Here is a 14,043-nt window from a genome sequence, read left to right as displayed (position 1 = left end):
ATACTAATATTGCTACATTCTCTCAATCCCTATGTTTATGAAGGTGAACTCGTCCTTTAATATAGTGCCACATACACTAAGGATAAATCAGTAAATTTGATACACTTTTAATCAAATAGTAAAATAGTGATAACTGTTTATAATTAATGATTGTTATTTGTACTTTTTTTATATCACTGTATTTCATTTGTAGATTTGTTGCAACAGTCTATTTATTTTATGTTTCTAAATTATACAAAATCACTAATCATTATACCAGTGTAACCATGCATCAATTCATACCAAGTAGTAAGCATTCATGCGACCATTTTCCCCTTTGGATTTCTCTTCTTGGAGAGGATTGGGATGGAGAAGAGAAATATTATTCATCCATAATTGCTCTAAAGTAAATAATGTGGGACTGTGGTAGTATTGTTAAACTTGAGTGGGTCGTCAGATTGGTAAGGTTTTAAGTTTAGAGACTATTGTATACCAGGTAGATCATCAGTAGGTGCCCTATAGTGGTGCACTGAGACTTCTCCAGTAGTTGGCCTGTGACTTAATTGAGAGGTCATTACTGCTTTTTAAAGTGAAAGAAAACATTATAAGCCCCTAATGTAATGTCTAGTCATTTTGCTCAAGTTTGTACTTGTCTGTTGCTGGAAATTGTGAGCATTATTGTAATGTAAATTACTTTGTTTGAAACATAGGCTTTTAAAGGGATGAGATAGTTTTGGTTGAGATGGGGGGTTCAGGTTTCTAACTTTTTAATGAGATAAAACCTCTTATGACATATTACAGAGTGCACAGTTCTGAGAGGAATTCAAAGTTTATTTGATTGAGATTGGTTTTGAAATGACTGAAATATCCAGGAATTATTAGGACCACTTTGTTTTACTTTGTTTGTAGATTTCTCAGCCATTTCATAACCGATTTTCCTCCGATTAACTTTGAATACCTATTAGAATTGTATGCTCTGCAATTTTTCGTAAGTAATTTCTAATCATCTCACAAAAAGTTAAAATCTGCATCCCCCATCTCAACCAAAACTATAGCCTTTAATATCAAATTTATAGAAATGTTACTTGAACTGTCTCATATGGAGGAGGAGTTTGCTGGCCATGAATTTGATGAGTTTCTCACTCCCTGTTGCTCAGGGGATGATTGTGTTGCGAGCTCAATAAATTGTGCCAAATTACTGCTTGATTCCCTGACCTATATGATGACGGTAAATAGTGCCGGCAGGGTGAACTGTCAGAAGATGACACTCAGGAACTGTGTTAGTTGCCAAAGAATTTCTGGTATCAGCAATGTCTGTAAGGTTAAAGATGGAATGCATATAAGGTTTGCAAATATGATTTTCATCAGTCAGTGTATGAAGTGGATTGTGACCGATATAATTTTTTGCTTTAAAAAAACATCCTGTGAAACTTCGAAATTCCATAGCTTGCTTCTGGTTGCCCAGAGCAAGTAAAACCTGCCGGAGTGCAAGGAGTACACTTGCCTAGCCTGTTGAAAATGCGGTGTCATTGCTGGAAAGCCCACTTTGGTAAAGGAAGGAGATATCTGTTGTAATGCCCTGGTAATGGCAGAATTCAAAGAAAAGATATTGTCATGATCAGGATTTGAAGTCAGGGCTAGCTCAGACTGGATGTCAACCATTTAGCATTTCATGGTATAAAGAAGTGTCCTACATGTGCCTTTGATAGTGCTTGTCTGAACTAAAAGAAATGATTAATACCTACAATGTAAATGGCATAAAGCACACTCAAGAAGAATTAGTATCTATTCGCAAAACATTTTGACATCTTGAGAAACTTCCGTGTGGGCTACTTTATGTTCAGATGCAAAGTTTAACTGCCACATGTTCACCTAGCAGATGCAAGGCAGAAGGATTTGTCAAAAAGGTTACAGCATTAGCACATGATGACACAATAGCAGTAAGGCAGGGATTATATGTTTAACGACGTAATTGTATGATTTCCAAGAGATTCAGGCCATTGAATGTGATTATATCAAGATTGTCAGACTCCGGCTGACGATGGCTTTTTCTGTAATGTGTGATTCATTAAAAGGCAAATAGATCTGACTGTGATCATGACAGATATTTTAGAATAAAATGTGCAGTTTTGTTTGCAACATGATTTTTAAATCAAACAATTTGACTATTACATGCCATGTTTGATTTGTAAGGTGTGTCATTCCTAGACAATATTTTCCTCGAACTTAGATATTTACATTCCTGTGGAATTTTTGTTGACCAAATATTGACATACATTCCTAGCTGCACATTGTATACCATGTGTTGAATAGTCACCTCACCATGCCCTGTTCCACACATACCTTGTTTCAAAGAGGAGAAATGGATGTGATGAGGTTTCCATTGGAATTTTAAAAAAAAAAGTTCCCCATTGTCAAAGGAGAGTGGCACAAAATCCTGGTGTCAACACAGCATGAGATTGGCACGTCCCCACTTGGCAGAAACTCAGACAACACACCGGTTGATAGATACTTTTTCCCTGTCATGCATGATTGACATCTCTCAAAGTGAAATTTTCTATAAAGAGTTTTAAAAAAAAACTTACAATGACCAGACCAACTGATTTAACAAATTCTCTCCTCACCTACAATATTGTAAAAGCATAAGGATAGGCATATATAACCCAATTACCATGAGAATCCTACAAGGTCAACTGACCTACTTTGATGTTTATTAGTTCTAACTTTTGAAGACTGTAAAAAAACAAAGAAATAAAAGCACAAAACGAACCATTCCAAACAAGGGATTAGACAACCCGCAGTTACTAGAACTTGGCTTTGAAATTTGGGTGCAATCAATCAAGGTGGATATCAGACATGATAAACAATGGGTCAATTCAACATGGCATAGGAACACGCTTGATAAAAACATATATTTTGAGGTAGAACATACTTTGAAATTAAAGATTTTATCCTATCAATTGTGGGAAAAATACAAATTACTTGTGTTCAGCAGTGTTGGCAGGTTTAACTGAGTATGATTTTGGTGACTTCATCAGAATTGCATGTTACAATTAGCCACACATTAGCTGGGAAGTGACCTTTTTATAATCTTTGTACTTTTGTGTCCTTCAAGTTTAAATGCTGAAGCTTTTAGTCCAATGATATCTTCTTCTAGTTGTGATAGATGAGGATGTAATCTTTTCTGTTTACCTTCTGTCTACAATTTATGATGGATTGTTAAAAAAAGATAATGCAGTGGCAGATCCAGGCAGGGCAGCAACGAGCACGTGCCCCCCTTTTTTTAATCAAAAGAAATGAACAGAAAAATGTAGGGGGCGTGTGCGCCCTCCCTTTAATATTGTAAAGCCCTCCCCCCCCCCCCCCCCCCCTTTACGGAAGTCTTAGATCCGCCCCTGCCATGAATTCATAAAGTCAACATGATGAAATGGATTTATTATTTTTTTTCACTAATTGACTGTGTGAAAATTCTTTAAGAAGATAAAAAGGGGGGGGGGGCTAGTAAGGGGGAGAGGGCAAGCCTAGCTCATCTGCAAAATTTGTTACGAGAGGAATTGTTGAACAAAATTCTGACAGGTCCTAAGAATACTGATTTTGAAGAATAGTTTGTCAATCGCTTTTGCTTATTTTTGCCAATTCTAAACTACCAGTAGTAGTGCAAGTTATTTGGAAACAAAATAGGGCAAATTGAGTCAGGAGATCCCCCAATATATGTGAATGTGCTTCTACAATACCTTGTAGAAACATCTGGTACATCAAAACAACACAGTGATCGTACCACAAATATTCGTTGCCATCAATGACTGCTCTGCAGACTGATGCAGACTCCTCTGCCAGACTTGATCCAGCTCTACCACTCATTATGTTTTCCTGTCTAGGCTCATTTCCAATAAAGTCCCTAGATTTGAAGGACATCTCACGCCTACCTTTATCGTGGTCAGGTCAGAGATATTTTTAATTTTGACCGCATGCAATTCTGTTTTGTTTTTGTTTTAGTTTTTTTCTCCAATGAAAACACCATTTATTGTAGTTATTTCATTTCCCCTGGTAGATAAAAATATACCTTTACCTCTTGGTGGGGGTGGGGGGGGGGGGTCTATTGGTTGTTAATATGTAATGGTATTGGGATGTTGTTCTCGTTGCCCCATAAAGAGGGCATCACCCCCCCCCCCCCCCCCCCCCAATAATCATCTGGTGTAGAGCAGAATTCTGTCTGCAGGAATTTGAAAGAGTTCAAAGCCAGTTCAGTGGATAGTCTGGCTGCTGGGATGGTCATGTGATAGTAGATTGGAGGTGGCTGGTGGTAGCAAAGTGCAAAGGAAGTTTAGAACTATTTACTTTTATAAAAGTTTCACACATGCAATGTCCAGCAGTTGGAGGTTGTAGTGATATATCTCTTTCTCTCTTTTTCTCTCTTTTCCAACTTGCTAATTGCTAGCTTTATGTGAAATATTCAGCTTATAATGTGTATACTTCAAGTAGCAGATGACTTAGGGCAAACTTGAGTCACTCTGATTGTGAGAAAGTATAAATGCAATGATAGATTCTACATATGCATGCACTGTGTGCAGCTTCCACAACTCAAGTTCACGTGTAGAATAGGTCCATGGAGTCTGCATGGAAACTGATCGACAGCCATTGTAGATTCAAAACAGGAGACTTAAAAAGTAATAGAAAAACATAAATAAATTACCAGAAAGAGATGCCGTTGCACAGAAAATTATCAGCAGCTTACAGCAGTTTCCATGACTGATCTTGTTAAGCTTTGGTCCGGTCTAGCAGTTCTGTTTTATCATACCATAATGGGTTATCTGTGTTATCATAACATAATGGGTTATCTGTTTTATCATACCATAATGGGTTATCTGTTTTAATATACCATAATGGGTTAAAATCACTTTGTGACAGGGTATGGTTTCAGAAAACAGTTTGGTTCAGAATGTTCATTGTCTTTGCTGGCATATTTTTGTTGTGTGGGCAAGAGTTGAATTAATGTCACATTTTCCAGTAGGAAGTGTTTTGTATTGTCTTTTTGCAAGATGTAACTTGGTCATGACATGGAACACTAATGACAACAAAATTGCTCTAGGGTAATTTTCTTTCATGTGAATTAAGGCTGATTAGATTGGCTTTCATCCCAATTCTGTCACATTTGTGTGAAAGATAAATGATGATGTTCTACATGAGCTGTATATATTGTAACATGAATGAAAAATACAATGCTGTGGTCCCTACAGAATGCCATGTGTGGTAACTTTTTGAAGTTAAGCTAGACAATTGTGATCTTTTTCATATGGATTATGATACATCCTCACTTCTTCACTATCGAAACATGTTGCTCTATATCATTGCTCTTCTGCACAGGAACTTTCGCTGTTTGGAAGTGTCTCCAGCAAATACCAAAATTTTAGCGGCTATTTGCTATTTGTAGAGTTTCTTTATTTCTGAGACCTTACTTAAATTCTGTTCTGGTTTCCTCTTCTTTTCTTTCTTGCCCACCAGCTATGACTATGTGGAAGTATATGATGGAGATAGTCAGAGGGAGCCATTGCTTGGAAAGTTTTGCGGGACGACCAAACCGCGGATCATCACATCGAGCTCGCAGGCGCCGTTCGTCCGCTTTGTCACCGATTCGTCAATTGAGAGGCTGGGCTTTAGTGCCAATTATAGCACAGGTATTTGTTTCTAATTACTGTAAAGCAAGATATTTTTGCGGCATGAAATTTTTGTAAATTGGACGAGATGGCCCTTTTCTCAGCATGAAATTCTTGAATTGCCCTCGGAATTCAATGCATATAGTGTAGACAAGAACCGTTGTGTGCATTTTAATTTTACGAATCTTGACTCATGCAGAAATTCACAAAATTAAAATGCATTTGAACATTCTTGGTTTCACAGCATGGTGTATTAAGTAAAAATATGGTTTTCTGAACTGACAGATGTGCAGAATTCACCAGCTTCTTGATATAACCCCAAAAATTATGAATAATGTCAATCAGTTTTCAGCCCAGGCATGTCCAGTGAGAATTTTTTTTTCAATTTATGAAGCTACATGGAACTTTTGTGGTTGCCAAATAGTCAATTAAAGGTCTTCTTAACTTACCATGCAAGTGATACTTCGTCACCATGCTTAAAAGAATGGTATAGAATTGGGTGAGGTGAGGATTTAGCTTTTAACTTTTGTGCGATACCTAAAAATACCTCTATGAAAAGTTATATAGCATACAATTCCAAGAGAAATGCAAAGTTTACTTGACAAAAATTGATTTTGAAATGGCCAAGATATCCAAAAACAAAGTAAAGCAAAGCGATCCTAATAAAAGGTGGGTCCCACCTTTTATTAGGTATGCTTTGTTTTGGATATCTCAGCCATTTCAAAACCAATTTTCACCACATAAACTTTGAATTCCTCTTAGAATTATATGCTTTTTCATATTTCGTAGAAGGTTCTCGTTATCTTACAAATAAAGAAGGAAACCCGAGTCCCCATTTCAGCGTAAAACTATATATACCATCCCTTTTGATGTATTTCCATATTACCATGCAATATGACCACTAGTACAATTGCATACTACCACATCTATACTGATATTTTATGTACTACCAGTACTATTGCTACTGTAACTTAAATCCTAATTTTTAACCCATTGAGACGAGGATGAGTATACTCAGGTGAGTGTCTATGGGAAATGCATGTTGTAGTAAAATCAGCCCGTCCTCAATGGGTTAACATTTCATAAAATAAGCAGTTCTAATCACCTGCTTAAATTGATAGCATCCAGGTTTGATGAGCTATGATTCAGTTCATATCTCCTGTCAAAAATCTTGCCTAAACTAAAAATCCATGTCAGGCAATTCTATTTTTTTTTTCTTTAATGCAAGGTCACAGACTTGGTTTTTCCAGAAGCAAGCCAAATGATCAGTTACGCACAAAGCAATTTTGCATGGTATGCCTCATGATCATGCTCATCAATGTGTCTAATTTGTTGCATCATTGTCATAAAGATACCACAGCAATCAGAGTTGAACTGTCTATCTTTGTCTGGTGACCCTGAAGGCTTTCCATGGCCAGTGAAGTATGATGACATGATAGAATGCCTGGATCTCAAAGCCCAGGGTAAAGTTGAGAGGGAAATTCCACAGTAACTACTTCCCTCTCACACACACACAAATATATATAATATATATTATAGTAATAATAATAAGAAGAAATGTTTGATGGAGGTATGATCGGGGGGGGGGGGGGGGGCATTTTATGAAGCATTTTGTCAGATATTTCGTCTGACAAACTGTTCAAAGCTACTGAAATCCTTGCATCTGATTGGCTGAGAGCAATTTTGTCTGACAGAGTTTTTGGACAAAATGCTTCATGAAAATGCCCCAGCTTGAAGGATAGAAGTATAGGGACAATCATCTCCATGACAGGTCAAACTTCAAAGTTAAGGTCACTTCACCACCCCATCCCCTAGCTCTTAAGATATTATGTTTGTAGCCACAATTTCAGCTGGCAGTGGCAAAGTCAAGTGGTAATATGATTTGATAGGAAGTGTATAAGTTAGTAGGTAATCATGTGGTCGCAATAAGTGGGATGAAAGGCTAATTGAATGCAAATTGCTTTGAATACAGTTACCCTTTAGCTAACATGATGGGATTGTGAAGTAGGCTTGACAGCTAATCAACCAAAGAATGGTGCAATATCTCTTGGTAGCATTAATCCACTTAAAGACATCGTTCTTGTGGTTTGCTGTTACAATACTCATTCTGCACGTTTTGCATTCTTTCATTTTTGTTTTTTCTCTCTTTGGTTGAGGGAGCGTTGTGCCTGAGTGGCTATAGCTCCCTCGTGAGACGAGTATTGTTATGACATGAGGAATGTCTACTGTTCATGTATTGTTTAACTTAGTAGGGGGCAGTGAACTTTTCTATTATTTGTCTACCAAAGAGAAGTGACAAGGCAATTAAGCTTGCCCCACTATTCTCACTGAGGCATTTTAGTATTGAGGAAGGGAACAATATGATTGGCGTGCCTCATTGATGTTTGACTGACAGAATCTTTCCCATGCATGATTGATACTGACCAAATAAATGTTTTGCTCTGTTTTCATTTTGTTTTGGGGGAAGAATTTTGAGTGAAGTTTGTCGTGGGTGGAGCTGTGTAATATGTCTGATTACACAATGATGTGATAATGAGTTGATAAATCGTATTGCAGAAAAATAGGGAAAGAAAATAGAAGTGGATAGAGTGAAAGAGATGAAGAACATTGATTGTGTGCTCATACTTAACCAGTACTTTTATATGTATACATACCACATTTGGGCATATGTTCAGGTCACCAATCTTTCTTTAATGACTGGTAAAAATATATTGTCTTGATGCATGATTTGTTATCACTTCTAACTCTAAAATTTCTGCACACAAGAGCCCCTTCAGGGCACCACTCCTCAGATTCTGCTCTTCAGTGGAGGTGATGAGAGAGATAGGTCTCCCTTGATCCTGGCTCTTGCATGCTAATATCTATTTTGTGAGTTTGTGCAGACAGTCATTACTAAAGGGCTTTTTACACTTGCAAATTTTTGCTTAGTCCCGTACCAACGGTAGGGGCTAAGGGGGGGGGGGGGGGGGGGGGCCTTAGCCCCACCTAGCCCCACCGTTGGTACCGGACTTTCCTTAGCCCACTTTCTGTTTACACTTGTTTTTGCCAAAGTGGGCTAGCCCCACCGATAATCCCGTACTAACTACTATCTGGCCCTGCAATTGCGGTGCCAAGCAAGCGAGTGTAAACAGAACAAAAAAAAAAATATGGGGCTAAGCGACGGAGGCAAAGTCCGACCCCCACTGACCAATCAGAAACGAGGTAATCAAGTACTGCCGATGCGTGCGTGTACTTGTACAGTGCACAGAGTAATCATGAATATTCATGTGGTTTGGAAAGTCTGGGACTAAGAAATACGAGTGTAAAAAGGTCAGTTTTCTCCCTAGCCCAGGACAAGAGCTTAGTACGGGATTTATTGGCGAGTGTAAAAAGCTGCAAAAATTGGTGCGGGACTAACGATAGTCCTGGGTCAGAGAAAATACGGGATTAAGAAACACAAGTGTAAAAAGGGCTTAATAGCACCTGAAGCAAACAGACAGCAGCAGACCAAACCTATTCTTGACATCCTGCAAAGGTCCTCAATCTTCATGACCTGCAGATTTTCTTTAGATGTTATCTCTCTACACAATGACAATCATGCATCATTGGAAATAGAGACCAGAGAGGAAGAAAAAGGGATGAATTTGGTTTTGTTTCAAGTTTTTGCTTCATCTGCCAAAATACATTGAAAACAATTAGCTATCTTAGTTCTTACTTTCACAGAGCCAGAGCAAAAGAATCCACATGTTATTGGACACTTTCTCTGCAAAAGTTATAATTTCTTTAATACCCTATTCATATCTATTCCCATTTTCTTCAATTGCCATCAAATTGTCCCTTATAGTGTTCCCTTGAATGGAATGATTTGATTTATTGCCAGTTCAGACGTAAGCAACTACAATGAAAACCTGTCGACAAGTTTTCATTGTAGTTTCTTATGACTCAACTGGCAATATTGTGTTGAGAGAGCCATAGGCCTCGAGACATTGTGTCCGAATTATTTTCTGGTCTTCTTTAGAGGTAGTGAATAGGTAGATGTCTTGCTGAGATTGGATTAGCCCACATTCCTTGGCTTGCCATCAAAACAGGATTAGCTGTAACCACGTAAGGATCAATATTAGTTCAATGTGATCAAAGCATGAAGCCACAAATAATCACAATAAGAACCTTTGCTCAGTTTAGTGTATTCATCACATCATAGAGTAGGTATCATTTCTTGAAAGGAGAGCTCTGCGGTCTACCGACTTTGGGGGGGGGGGATCCGATGAATATGGACCAATCCGAAAAAGCCTTCACCTGGGGTTTACAAATTATAAAGTATTTCCATTGTTGTTGTTTAGGACAGTGTGTTTTAAAGAAATGGTCTGCATAACTTCTGAGATTAATGCAAGGAATGTCTCTTAGTATTGAGTATTGTTAAGGACAATGTATAGGCCTAATCACCTTCTTACCAAACCACCACAATCCAAAACAAATTGTCAAACAACAAATTGTTTCTACTCCCCCCCCCCCCCCCCCCCCCCCCCGCCCCATCACCACCTCCTCAAAACAAAAACAAAAAAAGAGCAGTTAAAGTGCATAACTTCTTTCAAGTACTAATTAATCAGTAAGGTTACTGGAAATTCCTCTATGTAAACTGACATGTTCTTTTTAGTGGCAGATTACTAAAAGGAATAGTGTTTGTGAAATAGATGTAAATGACAATGATGATACATATATCGAGACACATATATACACATAGCCTAAAGGGGAAAACAAGATTAGTTAGAATAAAGGTCATAATACCACCATTTGGTTCAAAACTAGGATTTCGGGGAGGAGATGAAATAGGACTCTGGCTTTTTTTCTTCCATTTCCTCCATCAAGAATTCCTATGAGAATTCAGACTACATTTCATTTCTGTGTGCCTTTAAAGACAAGATGGAAATGACTTTCATGTACTCTTTAAAAAAAAGGAGCTATCTTTTTGCTGCGATAAACTGTGGGCAGTTTCAAGGGCATGCTGTCTATGTGTACTGAAAGACAAGTATGTGCAGAATGCTATCTGTTCTGTTCAAAGGATGTTTTTTTTTTTTTGAGGGGGGCGTCTTTACTGATTGAATAATAGATATCAACTTAAAAACTATGAGGATGAAATGCAGCATTATTGCTGCTCTTTCTCTTTGGAATGCGTAATATTTCACGGATAAATTCAGAAGCAAATACTATATTTGGTTTCAGGGTTTTTAGCTCACCTGTGCCAAAGGCTCAAGTGAGCTATTGCGATCGCCCTTCGTCCGGCGTCCGTCGTGCGTCGTGCGTCGTGCGTCGTGCGTCGTGCGTCGTCCATCGTCCGTCGTGCGTAAACTTTTTACATTTTCATCTTCTTCTTGAAAACCCCAAGACCGATTTTCATCAAACTTGGCAGGTAGCATCCCTAGGGGGTTAGGAACTCAATTTGTTAAAATGGGCACCATGCCCCACCCAGGGGGCCCCCAGGGGGCCCAAACCCCCCAAAATTAAGGAATCTGTAAAAATCTTCTTCTCTAGAACCAGAAGTGATAGAGCTAAGTTAATACTATGGGTTAGTACATTGATGACTGTAGTTTCAAGTTTGTTCATGGCAGAATCAGGGGTGCCCCCCTTGGGACCCAGGGAGGGGGGTGGGGAGGGGTTCTAATGGGGCCTAAATTGTACATTTTCATCTTCTTCTTAAGAACCCCATGACCCATTTTCACCAAACTTGGCAGGTAGCATCTGTAGGGGGTTAGGAACTCAATTTCTTAAAATGGGCACCATGCCCCACCCAGGGGGCCCCCATGGGGCCCAAACCCCCCAAAATTAAGGAATCTGTAAAAATCTTCTTCTCTAGAACCAGAAGTGATAGAGCTAAGTTAATACTATGAGTGAGTACATTAATGACTGTAGTTTCAAGTTTGTTCATGGCAGAATTAGGGGTGCCCCCCCCCCCCCTGGGACCCAGGGGAGGGGGGTGAGGAGGGGTCCTAATGGGGCCTAAATTGTACATTTTTATCTTCTTCTTGAGAACCCCATGACCCATTTTCACCAAACTTGGCAGGTAGCATCCCTAAGGGGTTAGGATCTCAATTTGTTAAAATGGGCACCATGCCCCACCCAGGGGGCCCCCATGGGGCCCAAACCCCCCAAAATTAAGGAATCTGTAAAAATCTTCTTCTCTAGAACCAGAAGTGATAGAGCTAAGTTAATACTATGGGTTAGTACATTGATGACTGTAGTTTCAAGTTTGTTCATGGCAGAATCAGGGGTGCCCCCCTTGGGACCCAGGGGAGGGGGGGTGGGGAGGGGTTCTAATGGGGCCTAAATTGTACATTTTCATCTTCTTCTTAAGAACCCCATGACCCATTTTCACCAAACTTGGCAGGTAGCATCTGTAGGGGGTTAGGAACTCAATTTCTTAAAATGGGCACCATGCCCCACCCAGGGGGCCCCCATGGGGCCCAAACCCCCCAAAATTAAGGAATCTGTAAAAATCTTCTTCTCTAGAACCAGAAGTGATAGAGCTAAGTTAATACTATGAGTGAGTACATTAATGACTGTAGTTTCAAGTTTGTTCATGGCAGAATCAGGGGTACCCCCCCCCCCCCCCCCCGGGACCCAGGGGAGGGGGGTGAGGAGGGGTCCTAATGGGGCCTAAATTGTACATTTTTATCTTCTTCTTGAGAACCCCATGACCCATTTTCACCAAACTTGGCAGGTAGCATCCCTAAGGGGTTAGGATCTCAATTTGTTAAAATGGGCACCATGCCCCACCCAGGGGGCCCCAGGGGGGCCCACACCCCCAAAATGAAGGAATCTTTAAAAATCTTCTCTAGAATCAGAAGTTATAGAGCTAAGATAATACTACGAGTGAGTACATTAATGACTGTAGTTTCAAGTTTGTTCATAGGAGATCCAGGGGTGCCCCTCTTGGGGGCAGGGGTAGGGGGGGGGGTGGTTGGGAAGGTCCAAATGGGGGCCTGAATTGTACATTTTCATCTTCTCTTCCTGAACACCTCGTGATGGATTTTCATCAAACTTGGTAGGTAGCATCCCGAGGGGGTCAGGATCTCAATTTATCAAAATGAGCACCATGCCCCACCCAGAGGGCCCCAGGGGGCTCCAATCCCCCCAAATTAAGGAATCTGTAAAAATTTGGGCCCTTATTGTACATTTTCATCTTCTACTTGAGAATGCCTGGTCAAATTTTGGTAGAGCTGTGAATAATTTAGATTAGTGATTGCGTGAAAGGTGAACTTGCGATACTCAGGTGAGCGCTAGACCCGCGGGTCTCTTGTTTATATTCTTTTAGAAACAAACATTCATATTGCCTTGGAATATCGAACAACTGGATTTGCCAGTGGATGGCTATTCATTTAAACAATCTAGTGTAGCCATAACAGTCTCAAAGAGTCATTTTAAATTGATCAGTCAACTTGATTGGGTGCTGCTAATGAAATTGACAAAAGCGCTCTAAACTGATCAAATTCAGTAAAATTTTGACAGCATAGATTTGGATGGCACAGTATGTCAGCTATATAAACTAATATTACAACCATTACATTCAATTATGTAACTGGATGGTGCAGGTAGATTAATTTTTTGTGAACTCATGCATAGCTGTTTTATTGTCATTGAGAGAGATCCCAGCAAACTTCAGCTAGATCTAGGTGAAAAATAGTACAAAGCAAAAACAAAAGCAGGAAGGTGCGAGTATGCACCACAAAAAAAAAAGTATATGATCAGGACACCTCTAAGGATGTGCTGATATTGATTTAAAGAGATTATGCCAATAAGCTAATAAAAAGAGCAAGGTGAGGTAACCTAATAAGGCACCTTCTTCTGTTTGTGACTCTTTATTCTTTCAAGCTCATCCTGTATGTGTATTTTTAGTTGTTTTTCTTTGCAAAAGTAGATTTACCAGGAGTTTAAAAGTTCATTACCATGAAGTAACCATGGACAAGAGTTCAGCACAGAATTCATGTCACTGATTTGTGGTATTGTATGACCATGAAAGGCTCACCATTGTTGTTATTTGTTTTTTCTATCACTTGGGACATTCAATAATAATTGACTTCTTGACTGAATAGACCTTGATGAAACAGAGTCAGCTCAAACAATCATAACAGTAAAATTCTCATCCACACCTGGCTAAGAGAATTCAAATAATGTCAAAGTTTTACTTGTTTCGTTAAAAACTGATGACGGTCCATTCACATATGCAAACTAGATGAAATGAAGATGTCATGGTCTGTAAAAGACTCATATACACACTTGCACGCATACCTTTATCAAAATTTTCTCCTTTTTTAAACATTAACAGTTGATGTGTTGTGTTTGCTCACCACTAATGGAATGTCACTTCAATATTTATGGCCACATGGCGGAGTGCCACGTGCGTGTTTACATGCAATCGGCATACAATCATTTTCCA

The 14,043-nt window shown here is 39.2% G+C and overlaps 1 protein-coding gene across 1 annotated transcript in view; it reads left to right on the top strand.

The window, feature by feature from the left end:
• Nucleotides 1-14,043, top strand: part of LOC139723954 (uncharacterized) — a 138,541-nt gene that overhangs the window by 98,904 nt on the left and 25,594 nt on the right. The window contains exon 4 of the mRNA XM_071635153.1: nucleotides 5,482-5,654. Within this exon, the coding sequence (XP_071491254.1) occupies nucleotides 5,482-5,654 (173 nt within the window). The remainder of the gene's footprint in view (nucleotides 1-5,481; nucleotides 5,655-14,043) is intronic.

This window comes from Diadema antillarum, unplaced genomic scaffold (genome assembly GCF_040938485.1).
Source record: "Diadema antillarum isolate AM-2024a unplaced genomic scaffold, OU_Dant_1.0 scf00000203, whole genome shotgun sequence".
NCBI lineage: Eukaryota > Metazoa > Echinodermata > Echinoidea > Diadematoida > Diadematidae > Diadema > Diadema antillarum.
This window is presented reverse-complemented; position numbering and strand designations above follow the sequence as displayed.